Source organism: Cherax quadricarinatus, chromosome 7 (assembly GCF_038502225.1).
Source record: "Cherax quadricarinatus isolate ZL_2023a chromosome 7, ASM3850222v1, whole genome shotgun sequence".
Lineage (NCBI taxonomy): Eukaryota > Metazoa > Arthropoda > Malacostraca > Decapoda > Parastacidae > Cherax > Cherax quadricarinatus.
Genome location: NC_091298.1, coordinates 51007860 through 51029763, shown reverse-complemented (window position 1 = coordinate 51029763; position 21904 = coordinate 51007860). Strand labels below are relative to the sequence as shown.

Genomic DNA, 21904 nt, shown 5'->3' with positions numbered 1-21904 from the left:
ACCTCACGATGTCTGCCTGACGTCACCTCGAGATGTCTGTTGACGTCACTGCTGCTGACGTCACCTTGCGACATCACGCCTGACATCACATGATGTCACATCGAGTGTTCTAGTAATTATTTCAGTATTGTCGAGAAGATTGAGAGAAAATATATGTCGTGTGTTAATTAATTCCTCTCAGTCAGTGTTCTCACATTTTAGTATGTCTTAGTCAGTTTTATGCGCAGAAAAGCATCATTTGCTAGTTAAGCCATGTTGTACCGTATGTACAGCGGTGTGTTTTTAAAGTTCCGTGTGTCCAGTGAGGTCTGTGGTCAGACCCTTGAGTTGTACCACTAAGTCACCCGTGACCAGTGTGTTTGACAGCTGATTACTCAGCCCTGAGGGTATGAGCCCCCTTGTACAGAAAGCTTTTATGCTCGTCGCTCGTGATGTTCTGTAGAATCGTACCTGCTACGATTCCCATCGAGATTTGTTTCACTTCACCTCCAGACCTTCAGAGTGCAGTTATATGTAGAGAAACAAGTCTGGGGACGCTTAGACTAACCTCTGCTATAACTCCAGCTGTCGAGAGATGATACTCGTCAAGCCGCAGCCAGGCCTGTCGGCAGGCGCTGTGTCAGCCTCGTGTCACAAGCTTCAGTGAGCAGCCTGCACAAAGAAGATGTCACTTTGACTGCTAGCTCTCTCACTGCAGTCTGGTGTATGATGTTACGACTCCCAGATGTTTCGCCCAGTCGTCTCTGCCACGACTTGCTCCACAACTCGCTCCACGCTCGCCGGCAGTGATAGCCCAGCGACAGTACCAGTCGAGAAGTGTCCTCCTGAGTCGCTTGCCAGAAGTCCTGCCCAGTTGCCGAGTTTTGTCGACGCCTCACTCGAGGGCACCAGCATGTCGTGCCCCAGGTTGAGTGAAAACCTGCAGCGACTCCTACGATGTCTGCTTCACCGTTCCAGAGGAGACCGTACCCTGTTACGTCACAGCTCAGCCGCAGCGATGTCTCCCGTGTTGCAGTATCTGTCCAGACGCAGGAAGGTGTGCAGTGATGCCCTTCGACGCTCACTGCCTATGACCACGATGTTTAGCACACCCCACGTTTTTTTCTTCCCTCCCTGTAGGAAGTTTTTTTTTTCATGTCCATATGTATATATATGTTTTTATTTTGTGTTCTGTGCCCTGTTCCTACGAGAGAGAGACCGAGTTTCTTTTACTACCAGTATTGTCGCGTCGGGACGACGCGCGGTAGGTGGCCGAGCGTATGTAGACAGCCTGTACTGTCTGCACAGACAGCCCATGCTGTCTGCCAGCTTAGTTCATATTTCGCGCCACTCAAGTGCTGCCACCTATAGGCCTTGCCACTTCAGTATGCCCAGACTTGCCTCGCTCTCACTCACACAGCGGCCTGGCTTCAACACACAAGTACTCTCATCTCTCTCTCGTGGGCATGGCCCTGCCCGGGCCATGGGCACAAACACACAAGCCTGTGTAACCCACCACTACTTAACAATAAACTAAGAAGCCTCCGAAGAAGTATATCATTTAACTACCCGCTCTACAGCTACCAAACAAGCCCTTTATATGTGTGTGTGTGTGTGTGTGTGGTGTGTGTGTGTGTGTGTGTGTGTGTGTGTGTGTGTGTGTGTGTGTGTGGTGTGTGTGTGTGTGGTGTGTGTGTGTGTGTGTGTGGTGTGTGTGTGTGTGTGTGTGTGTGTGTGTGTGTGTGTGTGTGTGTGTGTGTGTGTGTGTGTGTGTGTGTGTGTGTGTGTGTGTGTGGTGTGTGTGTGTGGTGTGTGTGTGGTGTGTGTGTGGTGTGTGTGTGGTGTGTGTGTGTGGTGTGTGTGTGTGGTGTGTGTGTGGTGTGTGTGTGTGGTGTGTGTGTGGTGTGTACTCACCTAGTTGAGGTTGCAGGGGTCGAGTCCGAGCTCCTGGCTCCTGGTGGGTGTGTGTGTGTGTGTACTCACCTAGTTGTACTCACCTAGTTGAGGTTGCGGGGGTCGAGTCCGAGCTCCTGGCCCCGCCTCTTCACTGATCGCTACTAGGTCACTCTCCCTGAGCCGTGAGCTTTATCGTACCTCTGCTTAAAGCTATGTATGGATCCTGCCTCCACTACATCGCTTCCCAAACTATTCCACTTACTGACTACTCTGTGGCTGAAGAAATACTTCCTAACATCCCTGTGATTCATCTGTGTCTTTAGCTTCCAACTGTGTCCCCTTGTTACTGTGTCCAATCTCTGGAACATCCTGTTTTTGTCCACCTTGTCAATTCCTCTCAGTATTTTGTATGTCGTTATCATGTCCCCCCTATCTCTCCTGTCCTCCAGTGTCGTCAGGTTGATTTCCCTTAACCTCTCCTCGTAGGACATACCTCTTAGCTCTGGGACTAGTCTTGTTGCAAACCTTTGCACTTTCTCTAGTTTCTTTACGTGCTTGGCTAGGTGTGGGTTCCAAACTGGTGCCGCATACTCCAATATGGGCCTAACGTATACGGTGTACAGGGTCCTGAACGATTCCTTATTAAGATGTCGGAATGCTGTTCTGAGGTTTGCTAGGCGCCCATATGCTGCAGCAGTTATTTGGTTGATGTGCGCTTCAGGAGATGTGCCTGGTGTTATACTCACCCCAAGATCTTTTTCCTTGAGTGAGGTTTGTAGTCTCTGACCCCCTAGACTGTACTCCGTTTGCGGCCTTCTTTGCCCTTCCCCAATCTTCATGACTTTGCACTTGGTGGGATTGAACTCCAGGAGCCAATTGCTGGACCAGTTCTGCAGCCTGTCCAGATCCCTTTGTAGTTCTGCCTGGTCTTCGATCGAGTGTATTCTTCTCATCAACTTCACGTCATCTGCAAACAGGGACACCTCAGAGTCTATTCCTTCCGTCATGTCGTTCACAAATACCAGAAACAGCACTGGTCCTAGGACTGACCCCTGCGGGACCCCGCTGGTCACAGGTGCCCACTCTGACACCTCGCCACGTACCATGACTCGCTGCTGTCTTCCTGACAAGTATTCCCTGATCCATTGTAGTGCCTTCCCTGTTATCCCTGCTTGGTCCTCCAGTTTTTGCACCAATCTCTTGTGTGGAACTGTGTCAAACGCCTTCTTGCAGTCCAAGAAAATGCAATCCACCCACCCCTCTCTCTCTTGTCTTACTGCTGTCACCATGTCATAGAACTCCAGTAGGTTTGTGACACAGGATTTCCCGTCCCTGAAACCATGCTGGCTGCTGTTGATGAGATCATTCCTTTCTAGGTGTTCCACCACTCTTCTCCTGATAATCTTCTCCATGATTTTGTGTGTGTGTGTGTGTGTGTGTGTGTGTGTGTGTGTGTGTGTGTGTGTGTGTGTGTGTGTGTGTGTGTGTGTGTGTGTGTGTGTGTCTGTGTGTGTGTGTGTGTGTGTGTGTGTGTGTGTGTGTGTGTGTGTGTGTGTGTGTGTGTGTGTGTGTGTGTGTGTGTGTGTGTGTGTGTGTGTGTGTGTATAGATTTAACAAATATTGTTTCTCAGTCCACAGCAGGATTTGAACCTGCACACACTGTATCAAAGTACACAGTACTTTTGTCACTCAGCCATATTGGGTCGAGTGGTGAAAGTACTGTGTACTTTGATACAGAATGTGCAGGTTCAAATCCTGCTGTGGACTGAGAGATAAAATAAATAAAAAATAAATAATTTATATATAATATATATATATATATATATATATATATATATATATATATATATATATATATATATATATATATATATATATATATATATATATATATATATATATATATATATATATATATATATATATAAAATTTATATTTATTAATTTTAAGCTGAATACACTGCAGCCATATAAATACAGTGGTACCTTGACTTACAAGTTTAATTTGTTCCATAACCAAGCTCATAACTCAATCTGCTTGTATATCAAATCAATTTTCCTCATTGAAATTAATTGAAATGCTATTATACCATTCCAGCCCCCCAAAAAACCACCCCAGGGGCAGGAGAAAATACTTCAATATAATGCTAATATCAACTCTATGACTTATCTATCAGAATTAATCTAATATGACATAATAAACACTAAGTAACATAGAAACATGATATAGTATACTCCAAAATGAATAAAATAGGCCATAATATGGCGAGTGTCCAGGACCAGTCCGAGCATACAAAATCATTACTGCTCCTTTCTATAACGTGTTCTTTGATCCTGGGTAAGAGAAAATGGAGTTTTTGAGAGGCTAACTGCATTAGATCACTAGTGCAGTGATGTATGAATATCTCGAAAGTTATCGACTTATTTCATGAAACCCACCATTTATTATTGAAGTAAATGCAATAATATTGACATGAATCATAAAAAAATGATTGTTCTACAATTGGCTTGTGGAATATTGGAAATATTCCAAAAATTTTGGGATCTGTGTGGGAGTAAAGTGCAAGATATTTTGCAAATGTAAAAAACTTAGCAAACTTTAGGCCGGGGTTCTTGCCAAATGTTATTTTCAGTAAAATTTTTTTTTTTCGATAATTTTTTTTTCACTCATAACTCCGGGCGCTCATAAGTCAAGGTACCACTGTACTGTATAATAAATAAATTCTCACAAAAATTTTCAAAGCCAATCTTTAAAAGAACAAGCAATTGGTGACTATGATAATTTGTAAAATTATATAAAAGTATTACTTTATAAAATATTTAACAAAAAAATGCACCCAAAATAGCCAATCTTTAGCTATCATCAACAACTGACATATATCATAATTAATACCATCTAAGATACTAACAGCCATGCACTGGTCTGAATGCTCTAAGTGCTGGTACTTGCAATTCATATATGCATTTATTTTTTATATATAATAAACTATGTACATATGTATATAGATATATACTTGCATGCAAAAATACATACACGTATATCAGAACTTTGTTTTCTGATGTGAACTACTCTATACAGTAAACACACATACAATAAATTCCGGAGTACAGTGTAACTTGTAGCATCCTTCAGGGTTGCCAGTAACCATTACAGTAAGAAAACAATGATACCATTTCTGCACTAGTAACAGGGCATTGTGGCAGCTCTGTACATATTTGTATGTACTGTACACTACTATGAAAAGTATTGTAGTATACGTACTCCTCTAATACATAAATAAATTAAAAAGGCCACCAGTTGAACTATTACTTTTCTTTAATACACACTGGTAGATCAACAGAGCTTGATCACTTCTCTTACAGTTTCTCAAGGCAGACCAAGGCACAGAAGCTGCTTAATAACATACCATAGGAAGAGAAGACAAGATTAGGAAGAGAGGACATGACAGGAGTAGGAAAAGAAGACATGACAGCAGTAGGAAGAGGGAGACATGACAGGAGTAGGAAAAAAAGACCTGACATGTTTTGTCCTTGATATTATATTTCTGATATTAATATTCCATTAGTTTAGCTCATTTCAAAAGTGTTGCATAACGCTATATTTTTCCATGCATTATATAACGACATATAATGTAAAACTATGTAATACTGTAGTATGAAAATAAATTTTTCTAAAATACATAAATATTACCCATAACACTATGCGCAGATGGGATCTCACAATTCAAATCCTTTACCTTTGTAAACCCAATCCTGTGGCTTCTAACTTGTATGTTTAACTCTTTTGCAAAACTGTGGGTTTTCCAAAGGACACTTGTGTAATATTCCAAAATTCTTTCTTTCTTTCAACACACCGGCCGTATCCCACCGAGGTGGGGTGGCCCAAAAGGAAAAACGAAAGTTTCTCCTTTTACATTTAGTAATATATACAGGAGAAGGGGTTACTAGCCCCTTGCTCCCGGCATTTTAGTCGTTTCTTACAACACGCATGGCTTACGGAGGAAGAATTCTGTTCCACTTCCCCATGGAGGTAAGAGGAAATAAACAAGAACAAGAACTAGAAAGAAAATAGAAGAAAGCTCAAAGGGGTGTGTATATATATGCTTGTACATGTATGTGTAGTGTGACCTAAGTGTAAGTAGAAGTAGCAAGACGTACCTGAAATCTTGCATGTTTATGAGACAGAAAAAAGGACACCAGCAATCCTACCATTATGTAAAATGATTACAGGCTTTCGGTTTACACTCACTTGGCAGGACGGTAGTACCTCCCTGGGCGGTTGCTGTCTACCAACCTACTACCTAGGATATTCCAAAATACTTGTTAAAATCTATGTATATTATTTAACAAATATTTGTTAAAATTGATGCATATTATTTTACAAACACAGATTGTTTTGCAATGCACATTAATTCAGTCGTATATGTCAGCAAAGTTTATTCAACTGCAAATTATTTTTATGAAATACAGTGGTACCTCGAATTTCAGCCGTAATTCGTTCCAGAAGGCTGTTTGAGTGCCGTTACCAAACGAATTTGTTCCCATACGGAATTATGTAAATTAGATTAGTCCGTTTCAGACCCCCAAAAATACACTTACAAAACTGTTTGAGTTGGGAGATGTTCGAAATTCGAGGTACCACTGTACTGTACTGTATATGATACAAAAATGATTCATATAATTGATATAATTTGTAATATGAATCAGCTTTTATGACTTATTACTGTAAAGCCAGTTAAGAAAGGTTGTTTGTCCATAGGTATTATACAATTCACTGTTTTATGTGTATGTATGTATGTATGTATGTATTGTATGTAAAACACTAAATTGAGAATATTCCTTATACTGTAATAAGTTGTCATTAGGGTATATTCATAACAGATATTAAGATGTCCTCATTTTCAACAATTGACATTTTAGCTAAACCATTTTTTTTTTTTAGCGTACCAGCTGTCTCCCACCAAGGGAAGGTTACCCAAAAATGAAGAAACATTTTCATTATCAATCACTCCATCACCATCTTGTGATAAGTGCACTCACATTATAGCTCAGATGCTCTACTCCTCACTCCTCTCACTCCTCCAGGGCTCAAGTCCAGCTAACCAGTTTTCCCTGAATCTCTTCATAAATGTTACCTTGCCTCCCACAGCATGTCAAATCATAAAAACTGCATGCCTCTACTCACTCTTGTCTAACATGCTCACACACTGACTGAACTTTGGAACTATTACCTGCTATACAATAAGGCAGTCTTTAGCAATAAACAAAAATAACACATTCATCATTAGAATCTGTCCTAATTTTCTCCCCAAAACTTTATAGTTTATCTGGTTACATAACCAAAACTTGTAAAGTTACAGCAGACAGTCAAATTCACTCTTAAGCCAGCAAGTCAAAATCCCTCTCACTTTAAAAATTTGTTAATACCATTGTTTTATCATATACCATTGCCTATCAAAAGTTTGGAAAGTTGTGAATATTAGTTTATATTTTACTGTCTGTTTCGCTACTAACTGAACTTATCTGTTGAATGTAAATTTTTTCCTTGAATATTGGTACAGTTATCTTTTTAACAAGACTAACCTGCTGTGTGTGCGACACACAAAGCCCCATTACTACTACAAATGATATTGTTAGTGTGTAAACATGAGTAGTATGCACAGTATGGAATTTAAATATTAATATACATATGCATGTACATTATATACACACACAAATGGATATAGGAGTGCACACAAACTACAGTAGTAATACTAACAACATTATTAATCAAAAGCATAAATTGATAATTCACTGAGCACCAATCTGAAATAACACTGAAATAACATTTTACATGCACATGGTTGATAATAAGATAATTAGAAAGTAAAAAAGTTGAATAACACAGAGAAAGTAATTCCATTATGTACATTCATTCTTGAAGTTCAATACATCATGCTTAACTAGATCTATTACATGCAAAAAATATGAAAACCCAAACTCCATTAATGGTTTACAAGGAGCTGTTCCTCATGCAGCAGCTTGCTAAAGATGGAGAACTGGAGGGAAGTATTATAAGGTAAATTACCACAATGTAAAGTGGGTTACATAGAGAACACATTTCGTAAGTGCAATATTACTGCCAGTTATAAATGCCCTTATTACTAGTGATAAGTAAAACCTCTAGCATTTTGCCTTTACTGTGACTACCTCTCATAGTTATTGCTCCAACGGCTTCAATATAATGAAGACAAGATAATGGTGCCTATTAGCTTAGCATAGTACTCTGTGAATAGTACTTTGTCAAACTAGCTTATTATGTACTTTATTAGCTGCAATACAGAATACCATTTATTAGAACTATGGAATGTAGATAACAGAAAAGATAAGAGAAAAAAGGGAAGAAAATGAACTAGATGAAGAGATAACAAAAATGATGATTAATTCAGAGGAAAAAGTTAAGAAAGTTGAAAAAAGTCAGATAAGAAAAGGATACAGGGCATACAATATGAAAACCAAAGGACTAAAATATACTACAGTATATTGATAAAGCCAAAAACACATGATGATAACTGTAGAAACCATATTACACATTTAACTCGCATAAAAAAAAATATTAGGGAGCAAAAAATAAAGCTTGATGCTTCAACACATAATCTGAACACTTAAAGAAACAAGTAATTAGAATGAAGCTTAATACCTAAACATCTATAAAATTAATAATATCGTTTACAAAATAGTGCATACTCTTTGTCGATAGCAAGATCGGATGGCCCCAGTCACCCACTGAGGTACTACTGTGGAAGAAGTAAAGGACTGTCAAAATTGCATAACTTTGACTAATGACAATACTTTTTTTTGTTTAGGGTCACCTGTTATCAAGTGTTCTTCACATTCATTACCTGTTTTCTAGGTAAGTATTACTTTTTATTTGCAACCCGAGACCTTAAGCAGAATGAACCCACTGTTCTGTTTTATGTTGCTGAATCTGACAGAGGAAACAACAGCAATAACATTAATAACAGGAAACACTTTATTATGACTTGTAGAGATTGAGAAAATAAGTATAGGTATATATTAACTGATAGGAAAGTTTATTTTTTTTAGTTTAACTCTCTCTTTGAGGTTTCAACTTTGTGCCTATTTGTAATTTGTCTTTTACTGCATGTTTGAGAAATTATTTTATATTTCAAATGTTTAAAAAATTGTTACATTGAACCTGCAGGTTCTGACGGACACCAAGCTTCAACTCTCAGGCTGAGCCCAAGAAAAGTCAATTCACATCAGAAGAAATGTGAACCTAGTACTCACAAAGTTATGTGCATGTTAAGCATATCCTTGGGCTGCAGCTAGCTACAGGCAAAATTTAAATTCTACTTATACTTAAACAATTGTGAGGAATAAACAATTGTGAGGAATAATGCTAATCCAAAAGGATTTGAATACAACTTCAGATCTAAGATTTTTCTGGCTGGAAATGACATAGCAAATATTTACTGATGCAAACCTGTGAGCTTGTGTTCATTATTTCTTCAGACTAAGTACATAGTCGAATGATTCATGAAATTGTAATAACACAATTGCAAACAAATCACAGAACAGGTGGGACTTGAACCCATGGCAGATGAGTCCTAAAACTCAGGCCAATATGTTAACCACTAGACCAGCTTGCTCTAATAGGATTCATCCAACTAGATATGTTGTATACACCATAGGGAGGTGACCATGGTTACAGTGGGGCCCATGCTAACCTTCCTATGGCATACCAAAATATGCCTAGTTGGATGAATCCCATTAGAACCAGCTGGTCTAGTAGTTAGCACACTGGCCTGTGAGTTTTAGGACTAACTTGCCATGGGTTTGAATTCCACTCAATCTGATTTGATTATGTAATGATCATAAACATTTACAATGCTAATTGTAACCTAAACCATTAATTTATTCAACTGTTACCTCACTATTGTAACCTAAACCACTTTCTTTTGTTCAGAATTTTTTTTATGCTGAACTCTCGCCCAAAGCTGAAATTACACGTTACGTCTTAGCAAAATACCTGTAGTATTAGTACCAAGTGATTTGGAAGCACTGTACTACAGTTAGTCTGCCCAAAATGCTTCACAAAACAAGGGGCTTTCCTTGGAATGCACAAAAAGATGTAATCCAGAGGTGACTCTACACTGTAATTCTTGTATATAAATTTATTTGATTTGCTTAGATAAGACAGAACTACTTAAAATAATGTATTTAACTTTACATAACATAGAAATAAAAAATCTCCCTACTTAAGTGTAAAGTATAAATTAAGAAGTTATATATTATTGTATTTTAAGAGTCTATAGCTGTTGGTGCAGTGCTGAGGGTTTACTATGAGATCTATAAAAGATGTTCTGTATACTAAAACCTTATTATTCATCCACAGTTTATTCATGTGTTTTGATTTCTTCAGGATCATTGAAGAAAGAATTGTGCCACACCACCCAGAGTTATAGCCAATGCCAGAATCAAAACAAAATCTACAAACATTCATTTATATAGGTTACCAGTAATTAAGATGGTAACTTTTTTTTTTTTCAACAAGTCGGCCGCCTCCCACCGAGGCAGGGTGACCCAAAGAGAAAGAAAATCCCCAAAAAGAAAATACTTTCATCATCATTCAACACATTCACCTCACTCACACATAATCACTGTTTTTGCAGAGGTGCCCAGAATACAACAGTTTAGAAGTATATACGCATAAAAATACACAATATATCTCTCCAAACCTCCAATATCCCAAACCCTTCCTTTACAGTGCAGGCATTGTACTTCCCATTTCCAGGACTCAAGTCCGGTTATATAAAATAACTGGTTTCCCTGAATCCCTTCACTAAATATTACCCTGCTCACACTCCAACAGATCGTCAGGTCCCAAATACCATTCGTCTCCATTCACTCCTATCTAACACGCTCACGCACGCTTGCTGGAAGTCCAAACCCCTCGCCCGCAACACCTACTTTACTCCCTCCCTCCAACCTTCTCGAGGACGACCCCTATCCTGCCTTCCTTCCCCTACAGATTTATACGCTCTCCATGTCATTCTACTTTGATCCATTCTCTCTAAATGACCAAACCACCTCAACAAACCCTCTTCAGCCCTCTGACTAATACTTTTATTAACTCCACATTCTTGAAAATGGTGTCTAAGCTAAAACTGTCAAAACCAAACTGAAGAACTAGGAAAAATAGGGTTACATTCACAGGACCCCCAAAATGGCAAACAATTTTAAGTCTCCAAATTAAAAAAAAAAAAAAAAATAAAAAAAAAAATGATAATGTAACTGTAGTTGGTTTTGAGATGTATGTATTATGTTTAATGCATTGCTTAAGGCTACAAATGTTACATAAATAATATTTCTTACCTTAAACTGCAGCTGCTGGTGTATGTTGATGTTGATGCTTCTGAAGAGTGTGTAGAGGTATGCTATGGCCCTACTGGGCTGAGATGGAAGGTTGTGGATTGTTTGCTAAGATGGATGGTTGAGGCTCTGGCACTAAAAGTGATGGTTGTACTATAGTGAGAAATACTGTAATGTGTCTTTAGTCTATTTTGCCCTTCTGTACTTTATACAGCTGATGGTAAGGCATCATCAGCTGCTCTAAGCCTTTGAAGAACATATGGGAAAAATAGGGTTATGTTCATCAGACCCCCCCCCCCACCAAAAAAAAAAATCAACCAACTTTTAAAGCTTTGTAATTAGTCAAAACTAAAAAGCAATTAAGTTTTCTATTCATTGCAGCTGTCATTGCTTGTTGATATGGGAATGTGTGGGGAGAGTTGATACCCTGTACAATACCTGTGCAAATATATGACAGGCAGTTCCACAGGTATTACCTGCACAATTATCACCTGCCTTCACCAAAACCACTATCATCTCCAAACATTAGTTAAAATGCCATTTTTTATCAGTCAAGACAAGACTTTTTACTAAATTAATATGCTCAGAGTAATACCCACCATAATATGAATGCAAGCTATCCAAGAAAACATGAAAAATTTATAAAATCACAAGAAATACTTCTCAGGCCATCTTCTTGCTGGAGTTTACAGGGCTACCAACAGCTCATGCCCTATCAAGCCCTGCCTTCCGGTGTCCGGAAAAGAAACCTTGACTTCCAACAATAAAAACTAACAGTATGTGGGAAAGGGCGGTTGAAGGCTTAGCCTTGGCGACTCTTAAAAACACCAACAACAATTCCTCACACATCCTTGTTTATTACAAAATATAAGTGTAGCAACTAAACTACACTACACTAAACAATTTATAAATAAGCAATATACTTTGGTGTCCCTATGAACTTCAAAAACAAACTTCTATCATGGCAGTGCTACATGATTATTCCTTCTCTTCTTTTTATTCCTAACTGTACTTTCCACACTTTTAATTAAACTTTTTACAATAAGGTTATTTCAGCATCCAATACATGTGAACTTTCTTCAGTCTGATTAATGATTTAAACTATGTGACTTAAAGCATATAAGTGTTATTATTCTAGAAAGCTATATAACTACAAGGTACAATACAAAATACTTAAATAATAAAAACAAAGAACTCTAGCCTACATCTCAATCTTACTGAAGGACAATTGTTTTATTCCAAGTTAATTTTCTTGTTCTTTTCTGCATGATGATGTCAATGATTACTAGGATACACTTTGAGAGCCTACACTTTTCCCTGTATTTTGGTAACTTGATATAATTCATTCAGCCTTTCTTCCTAATCAACATCATTACAGTACATCATGTGGGCTATGAACCCAGTGCGAGACTGATGCTGGAACGAGATTGAGATAATGTGACTATTTTAACACGTGCCTTGAGGTTTCTGTTTTTCACATTTCAAAAGTTTCTACTGACTTTTTGTATTATTGCATTTACTGTCATCATAGTATGTAAACTCTAATCAAATCTAGATTACATACCAAGATATTTGCTTAAAACTGTATGTGAGAAATCAATACAGCCTCTCGTCACTTAGCAACATACTCATTTACCGACAACTAAGACTTACGACAGGGTCTCTGACCAGTATGCATACCTAAATAATATATATTAGAGCTGATTTCCTCTATTCTGTTTATTACAATATATAGTACACTGCTATATAAACATTAAAAATACACCAGAAATGTTATAAATGGTGCAAAGGTGACATTAAAACAATATTAAAGATGGTTGACACAAACCCACTACCATTACAGTATGTTCTTGCTTAGCGACAAATTTGTTTACCGATGTGGGGTTAGGAACAGAACTCTGTTAAGTGAGGAGAGGCTGTATTTGCTTAAAACTGTATGTGAGAAATCAACAATTGCTTAAAACTTAATGTAAGGAATCAGCATTTGCTTTGGGAAAGCAAGTTACATTCATGACTGCAGCCACAATGAAATACAGTGCTAGCACACAATAAAAGTCAAACTCTGCACTATGCACACCTATTTCCTTCTTGTATGGAATAACACAGTCCATTTTCTGTGAACTGCTGTAATTAATTTTTTTTCCTGGCACTATATGACCTCTGTGGGTTTACTGCTTCCCTTAACTCTAATAATAATTTGAAATATTTAAAATAACAGCCAGTTCGCATAACTATTAACCCCCTTGATAGTCAGGACTCGTGAAATTACAAGTACACGTACTGACAATATCAGGAATTTAAAGAAAAAAAGCTCTTCTGAAAAAGTATATAATTTTTTTCGGAGAGTAATGATCCCCCCAAAATTATGAAATCTGGCAGTATGGCAGTTAGGGAACAATTTATTTTTAATCCTATTTTAAGCAATTCTACTGCTCAGTTTGACTGAATTCTTAGATATTTCGTTAGTATGCTTTATGTATTATCGACTGAGTACGAGCAACTGCCCATTCAGTTACCAGAACTACCCTATAAAGTACACAGGAATCTGTAATTTGGCCAATTTTATAAAAAATTAAAAAAATTCCAATTTAAAAAGTTCAAAATAAACATTAAGTATTCCATCCACTAAAGCAACATTTCCTTTGTTCATTAACCCTTTGACTGTCGCAAGCCCCTTTCTGAAACTGTCATTCTACGTCGCAAAATTTTTTTTGGGGAAAAAAAAAAAAAAAAGAAATTCTTATGAAATGATAGAGAATCTTTTCCCGATGGTAATGTCACCAAAAGTACGAAATTTGGTCGAAAACTCACGGAATTACGCTCCCGTGAAGTTAGCGGTCTCAGCAACATATACACATCAGCGATTTCGCCGACTTTGAGCCCTGTTTTTGACCAATTCTGTTGTTCCAGTTGACCAAACTCATAGCCATTTCTTTAGAACTCCATTTTTTCTATCAGCTGAGTACAAGAAGACGCCCATTTACCGATTTGAACTACCCAATAAAGTGGTCAGAAATTGGCAATTTGGCCAATTTCACACAAATTTAAAAAGATGCTAATTTCAAAATAGGGTCCAGAATAAACAATGTAGACATTCTTGGTACTAAAATAACATATCCTCTGTTCATTAGTCATGTCTCTAGGCCCCTCTCATATTACTATTGCTTTCTATTTTGATTTTTTATTCATACAAAAAATACAAAACTTACTGCTATGCAGACTACTGCATTACTGTGAAAATGCTATAAATAATATCAGTGCACTAGTGAAAGAATATTAGACTCCCCAGTTGACATGTATTGGACGTGTGGTGTAATTTGCTTACTCCTGAACATTGGTAAAAATCGAACATTTCCACTACTTTGAGCTCAATTTCAAGGTCGTTTTCATGGTGAAAGTAATGAAAATCATCTCTATTTCTGTAATATGTTTTCCATTTAATCACGTGAGACCATGAAAACGAGAATACAACGATAAATACTAAACAAAAATACACCTCAAAGTCGGCATTTTAATCCAAAAAAAAACTTTTTTTTCTCATTATGCACTACGTGCTGCAGGATTTTTTTTTATGTGGTGCACACTGACCACACAGACCCATTCTCTCACATGTGGGCCTACCAGGTTTCTCCTGCTTGGTTTGAAGCTGCTAGAATTTATGCATATAAGTACATCCGAAACAGTGGCGCGTAAGACGTAGGTATACGACCGAAACAGTCAAAGGGTTAATCACATACCCAGGGCTCTCGTATACTACACTTTCCTTCCATTTTGAGTTCACAAACAAACAAACAAACAAAAATGAAGTTTTTCCCTATTTCTCAGACAATAAATATAATTAGGAATGGCTGATCATAATTTAGGGCATCCCAACAATTAAATATTTCAACTACTTTGAGCCCAATTTCAAGCTACCATTGGTCATGAAACCAACCAAAATCCGCTATTTCTATTTTCGTAATACATCTTCCATTCTATCACACAATACCAAGAAACAACCAATAAAACCATTAAAAAATCATATTAGAAAACATTTCAATATCACTATTTTAAACCATATACAAGACACAGTGAAAGGGTTAATATATCATAAGTGCTTGGCTCACTACTGTAAAAATGAATAAAAAATGTTTTAGATACAAAAATGTTTTAGATATACGAGATAAAAACAATAAAAATTATTTATTTTACCTGGAGCCAAAGCTTGGTTCAATTTCATAATTAGTTTCCAATTACAGTTCTACAACAGCTATTTTACATCTCTACTGGCACATTCTTCAAAGATTTTTCCAAAAACATTTCATTGCAGTGCAGTATTAAAAAAAAAAAATCATCATAGTAGAAATTTCCCAGTAAGCACAGTTAAACCTCAGTTTAGTGGTTTTAGATTTAACACAAAATCCAAATAGGCAAAATCTAGAAATGACAGACTTGGTCTGTTGTTTCCAAAATTGTCCATTATTGTTACAATCATTGAAAAATTCATCTCATCATTTGGATTTAAAGGAGGCTCATCCACCTACTAATCCATTAAGTGGAAGTATCACTACATGTGCAGTTGCACGTTTCTCCTAAATACAGTGTTTTCAAGGCAAATTACAAATTTATATGTAAGCCAATCATTGAAGAATTGGGAAACTTATGTTTTGTTATAGCTGCTATAAAATACAGCAATTTAATCAATAATGTCAGTGCAAAGCCATATATGATGACTTGTTTCTAGTATTATTTAACACTTGTTTAACACTCCAATACCTCCTTTGCCTCTGAGAACTTCTCTCCACTTATAACCTCACCTTAATTAGAACCATTTCTAGGCATTTCAACTGCCTTTTTCAGATGCCCCTTTTACTGATAGCTTCACTCCAAGTAAAACTATTACTATGCAATTCAAGTGCCTCTTAGAGCAATTTTAACCCTTAAATGGTCCAAACGTATATATACGTTCACTTGCGCAGCACCCCAAATATTTTGAGAAAAAAAAAAAAATTTTTTTTATAGGAAAAAAGAGCATGTGGCACCCAGGTGTCCCCAATTTTTTTCATATGGTGCATGAGTGTGCACACCCATTCTCTCATGTCTAGTCGACTCAGGTCTATTGTGCCAATGTTGAATAAATGACAAATGAAATGTATACATACGTTTGGGGCGCGTTGCGAGAGAACGTATATATACGTTTGGACCGTTTAGGGATTAATATCTGCTACAAATTTGTGTTTCCTCATTAAGAATGCGGTATTTATTAATTGCTTGCACATAAAAACAAGAATGCGTGGAGAGAATAAAAAAGGGCCTCTGCAAACATATTAAGGAGGGAAGCAAAAAGGAAAGAATATGAAATTGAAAATATGGGTAAAAGAAAATGGCCAGGTACCAGTAAATAGTACTTGGTGGAAAAGTAATGTAGAGATAGAAATGAAGAATAGCACCAACAGTGTGTGAAGCAGAATACCTGCAGTGTAAACAAAGACAATGTAAGGTAGCAACAATGTGGAACAACCTGCAGTAAGAGTGAAGACAGTGTAAGGTAGAATCAGTGTGAGGCAACCTGCAGTATGAGTGAAGGTAGTGTAAGGTAGCATCAGTGTGGGACAACCTACAGTATGAGTGAAGGTAGTGTAAGGTAGCATCAGCATGGAACAACTTCAGCATGACTGAAGGCAGTGTAAGGTAGCATCAGTATGGAATGACCTTCAGCATGACTGAAGGCAGTGTAAGGTAGCATCAGTGTGGAACAACCTGCAGTATGAGTGAAGACAGTGTAAGGCAGCATCAGTAGGAGAAGACTAACCTCTTGTAAACTTAATCTTTTCTAATATTTAGTAAATACCTTGACAATTTTCCCTACTCTTACCACTTGTCCTCCGTGTGCATTTATTCTAAATAGTATTTTTAAGTACAAAAAGGTTACAGCAAAATTATACCAAACTAAATGGGTTCCTTACAAAATACTCTTATTATACATGTATTAAGTACAGATATATTAAGTTATACTCTGTTCTCACAATATCTTTCTTATTACATTCCCTTATCTGAAGGATTACAAAAACAAGTGCAAGTGATATTGGTAAATATTACTTGTGTTCTCTATATACATATTTAAATGACCATAACATGCGCTGTATAACATTAGGTCATGAGCTGAAGTTGAAATTAAATGAGCATATTCACTATGGATTGCATAACTTGCAATTATTCCAACAAGTTGGAGATCTACTAAAATTTTTCTTCAACTGAGAAATGCAATCTTTTTCAAGCTAAATTGAACAAGTTTGAGCTGGAATTTAAAAAAAAACTGTTGCCAGAAATGTGCAGCTTCACCAATGTAAATGCAGTATATCAGAGGGCATTTAATTAAACCTACTGTGTAATACTGATGATCCCCCAGCATGCAAAATTTAACTTACCCTATATCATACTTAAGGCAAGCAAGATGTTAATAATTAATATTAAGTCAGGCAAACTGTGCGAATCACTTCTATGTCAAGCACATTACAGTATTAGTGACCCAACAAGCTCTGTCTGTACATCAGTGCTGAGCATAAGTTCACTAACTATATGTGCAGTACCTTAGATATTACACTAAGCTTTGAATGGTAATGATGAGTTAATGAAGTGCAATTTGCCAAAAATTAGTCAACATCAAAACTAATAATAATTCTGAATGACTGGGAAGGTGGGAAAAGCTAACATAAGAGAAATAAGAGTGATGATTAACATAAGACTACCAAAGAGAAACCAAAGACGGGGAAGTTCAACCACTCATCAGATCCCAAGTGCTGAGGAAGAGATGATTGGAAACACAGCTGCCAGTTTTATTCCGTCTGTAAATTCATATTATACACTTTTTTTTAATACTGTATAAATCAGTTAAATAAAAAACTCGAACTTCAAGAGACAGTGCTAAAATAATTACAAAATGCTGTTCTTGGCAGATTTCAAAATATTTTGTCTTATTTTACTGAACTAAAATAATCATACAGTATGCAGGAGTGTGAGCAGGAGTGTGAGAGTGAGTGTGAGCAGGAGTGTGAGAGTGAGTGTGAGCAGGAGTGTGAGAGTGAGTGTGAGCAGGAGTGTGAGAGTGAGTGTGAGCAGGAGTGTGAGCAGGAGTGTGAGAGTGAGTGTGAGCAGGAGTGTGAGAGTGAGTGTGAGAGTGAGCGTGCAAGCAAGTGTGAGCAGGAGTGTGAGAGTGAGTGTGAGAGTGAGTGTGCAAGCAAGTGTGAGCAGGAGTGTGAGAGTGAGTGTGAGCAGGAGTGTGAGAGTGAGCGTGCAAGCAAGTGTGAGCAGGAGTGTGAGAGTGAGTGTGAAAGCAAGTGTGAGCAGGAGTGTGAGAGCGAGTGTGAGCAGGAGTGCGAGAGTGAGTGTGAGCAGGAGTGAGAGAGCGAGTGTGAGCAGGAGTGCGAGAGTGTGAGCAGGAGTGTGAGAGCGAGTGTAAGCAGGAGTGAGAGAGCGAGTGTGAGCAGGAGTGCGAGAGCGAGTGCGAGAGCGAGTGTGAGCAGGAGTGCAAGAGTGAGTGTGAGCAGGAGTGTGAGAGTGAGTGTGAGCAGGAATGTGAGAGCAAGTGTAAGCAGGAGTGAGAGAGCGAGTGTGAGGAGTGTGAGAGCGAGTGTGAGCAGGAGTGTGAGAGCGAGTGTGAGCAGGAGTGTGAGAGCGAGTGTGAGCAGGAGTGTGAGAGCGAGTGTGAGCAGGAGTGTGAGAGCGAGTGTGAGCAGGGATGTGAGAGCAAGTGTGAGCAGGAGTGTGAGAGCGAGTGTGAGCAGGAGTGTGAGAGCAAGTGTGAGAGCGAGTGTGAGCAGGAGTGAGAGCGAGTGTGAGCAGGAGTGTGAGAGCGAGTGTGAGCAGGAGTGTGAGAAGGAGTGTGAGAGCAGGAGTGTGAGAGCGAGTGTGAGAGCAAGTGTGAGCAGGAGTGTGAGAGCGAGTGTGAGCAGGAGTGTGAGAGCGAGTGTGAGCAGGAGTGTGAGAAGGAGTGTGAGAGCAGGAGTGTGAGAAGGAGTGTGAGAGCAGGAGTGTGAGAGCGAGTGTGTGAGCGAGTGTGAGAGCAAGTGTGAGCAGGAGTGTGAGAGCGAGTGTGAGAGCAAGTGTGAGCAGGAGTGTGAGAGCGAGTGTGAGCAGGAGTGTGAGCAGGGGTGTGAGAGCAAGTGTGAGCAGGAGTGTGAGAGCAAGTGTGAGCAGGAGTGTGAGCAGGAGTGTGAGAGCGAGTGTGAGCAGGAGTGTGAGAGCAAGTGTGAGAGAGCGAGTGTGAGCAGGAGTGTGAGAGCGAGTGTGAGCAGGAGTGTGAGAGCGAGTGTGAGCAGGAGTGTGAGAGCGAGTGTGAGCAGGAGTGTGAGAGCGAGTGTGAGCAGGAGTGTGAGCAGGAGTGTGAGAGCAAGTGTGAGCAGGGATGTGAGAGCAGGAGTGTGAGCAGGAGTGTGAGAGCAAGTGAGCAGGAGTGTGAGAGCGAGTGTGAGCAGGAGTGTGAGAGCGAGTGTGAGCAGGAGTGTGAGAGCGAGTGTGAGCAGGAGTGTGAGCAGGAGTGTGAGAAGGAGTGTGAGAGCAGGAGTGTGAGAGCGAGTGTGAGAGCAAGTGTGAGCAGGAGTGTGAGAGCGAGTGTGAGCAGGAGTGTGAGAGCGAGTGTGAGCAGGAGTGTGAGAGCGAGTGTGAGCAGGAGTGTGAGAGCAAGTGTGAGCAGGAGTGTGAGAGCAAGTGTGAGCAGGAGAGTGAGAGCAAGTGTGAGCAGGAGTGTGAGAGCAAGTGTGAGCAGGAGTGTGAGAGCAAGTGTGAGCAGGAGTGTGAGAGCGAGTGTGAGCAGGAGTGTGAGAGCAAGTGTGAGAGAGCGAGTGTGAGCAGGAGTGTGAGAGCGAGTGTGAGCAGGAGTGTGAGAGCGAGTGTGAGCAGGAGTGTGAGAGCGAGTGTGAGCAGGAGTGTGAGAGCAAGTGTGAGCAAGAGTGTGAGAGCGAGTGTGAGCAGGAGTGAGAGCAAGTGTGAGCAGGAGTGTGAGAGCGAGTGTGAGCAGGAGTGTGAGAGCAGGAGTGTGAGAGCAGGAGTGTGAGAGCGAGTGTGAGAGCGAGTGTGAGAGCAAGTGTGAGCAGTAGTGTGAGAGCAAGTGTGAGCACGAGTGTGAGCAGGAGTGTGAGGAGTGTGAGAGCAGGAGTGTGAGAGCAGGAGTGTGAGAGCAAGTGTGAGCAGGAGTGTGAGAGCGAGTGTGAGCAGGTGTGAGAGCGAGTGTGAGCAGGAGTGTGAGGAGTGTGAGAGCAGGAGTGTGAGAGCGAGTGTGAGAGCAAGTGTGAGCAGGAGTGTGAGAGCAAGTGTGAGCAGGAGTGTGAGAGCGAGTGTGAGCAGGAGTGTGAGAGCAAGTGTGAGCAGGAGTGTGAGAGCGAGTGTGAGCAGGAGTGTGAGAGCAAGTGTGAGCAGGAGTGTGAGAGCAAGTGTGAGCAGGAGTGTGAGAGCGAGTGTGAGCAGGAGTGTGAGAGCAAGTGTGAGCAGGAGTGTGAGAGCGAGTGTGAGCAGGAGTGTGAGAGCAAGTGTGAGCAGGAGTGTGAGAGCAAGTGTGAGCAGGAGTGTGAGAGCAAGTGTGAGCAGGAGTGTGAGAGCAAGTGTGAGCAGGAGTGTGAGAGCAAGTGTGAGCAGAAGTGTGAGAGCAAGTGTGAGCAGGAGTGTGAGAGCGAGTGTGAGCAGGAGTGTGAGAGCGAGTGTGAGCAGGAGTGTGAGAGCGAGTGTGAGCAGGAGTGTGAGAGCAAGTGTGAGCAGGAGTGTGAGCAAGTGTGAGCAGAAGTGTGAGAGCAAGTGTGAGAGAGCGAGTGTGAGCAGGAGTGAGAGCAAGTGTGAGAGAGCGAGTGTGAGCAGGAGTGTGTGAGCATGTGTGAGAGCGAGTGTGAGCAGGAGTGTGAGAGCATGTGTGAGAGCGAGTGTGAGCAGGAGTGTGAGCAGGAGTGTGAGAGCGAGTGTGAGCAGGAGTGTGAGCAGGAGTGTGAGAGCGAGTGTGAGCAGGAGTGTGAGCAGGAGTGAGAGAGCGAGTGTGAGCAGGAGTGTGAGAGCGAGTGTGAGCAGGAGTGTGAGAGCGAGTGTGAGCAGGAGTGTGAGCGAGTGTGAGCAGGAGTGTGAGAGCGAGTGTGAGCAGGAGTGTGAGAGCGAGTGTGAGCAGGAGTGTGAGAGCAAGTGTGAGCAGGAGTGTGAGAGTAAGTGTGAGCAGGAGTGTGAGAGCAAGTGTGAGCAGGAGTGTGAGAGCAAGTGTGAGCAGGAGTGTGAGAGCAAGTGTGAGCAGGAGTGTGAGAGCAAGTGTGAGCAGGAGTGTGACAGCAAGTGTGAGAGAGCGAGTGTGAGCAGGAGTGTGAGAGCATGTGTGCGACAGCGAATGTGAGCATGTGTGAGAGACCGAGCATGAGCATGTGTGTGTGAAAGCGAGTGTATGTGTGTGAAAGCGCGTGTGAGCATGTGTGTGAGAGCGAGTGTGAGTGAGTGCGGGCATGTGTGTGTGATAGTGAGTGCGGGCATGTGTGTGTGATAGTGAGTGTGGGCATGTGTGTGTGAAAGCGAGTGTATGTGTGTGAGAGCGAGTGTGAGCATGTGTGCGTGTGAGAGCGAGTGTGAGCATGTGTGCGTGTGAGAGCGAGTGCGGGCATGTGTGTGTGAGAGCGAGTGCAGGCATGTGTGTGTGAGAGCGAGTGCAGGCATG

At 40.3% G+C, this 21904-nt stretch overlaps 1 protein-coding gene across 7 annotated transcripts in view; it reads right to left on the bottom strand.

Annotated features, from left to right (window-relative positions):
- MESK2 (misexpression suppressor of KSR 2) overlaps window positions 1–21904 on the bottom strand; it is a 541942-nt gene that overhangs the window by 25272 nt on the left and 494766 nt on the right. For 3 of the 7 annotated variants that reach the window (XM_053773987.2, XM_070082424.1, XM_053773993.2), the window contains one exon: window positions 8602–8651. The exons of 3 other annotated variants lie outside the window; for them this stretch is intronic. In XM_053773987.2, the coding sequence (XP_053629962.1) occupies window positions 8602–8651 (50 nt within the window). Of the gene's footprint in view, window positions 1–8601; window positions 8652–21904 lie in introns of those variants that run through there. One more of the 7 variants, XM_053773991.2, reaches the window with a different exon arrangement.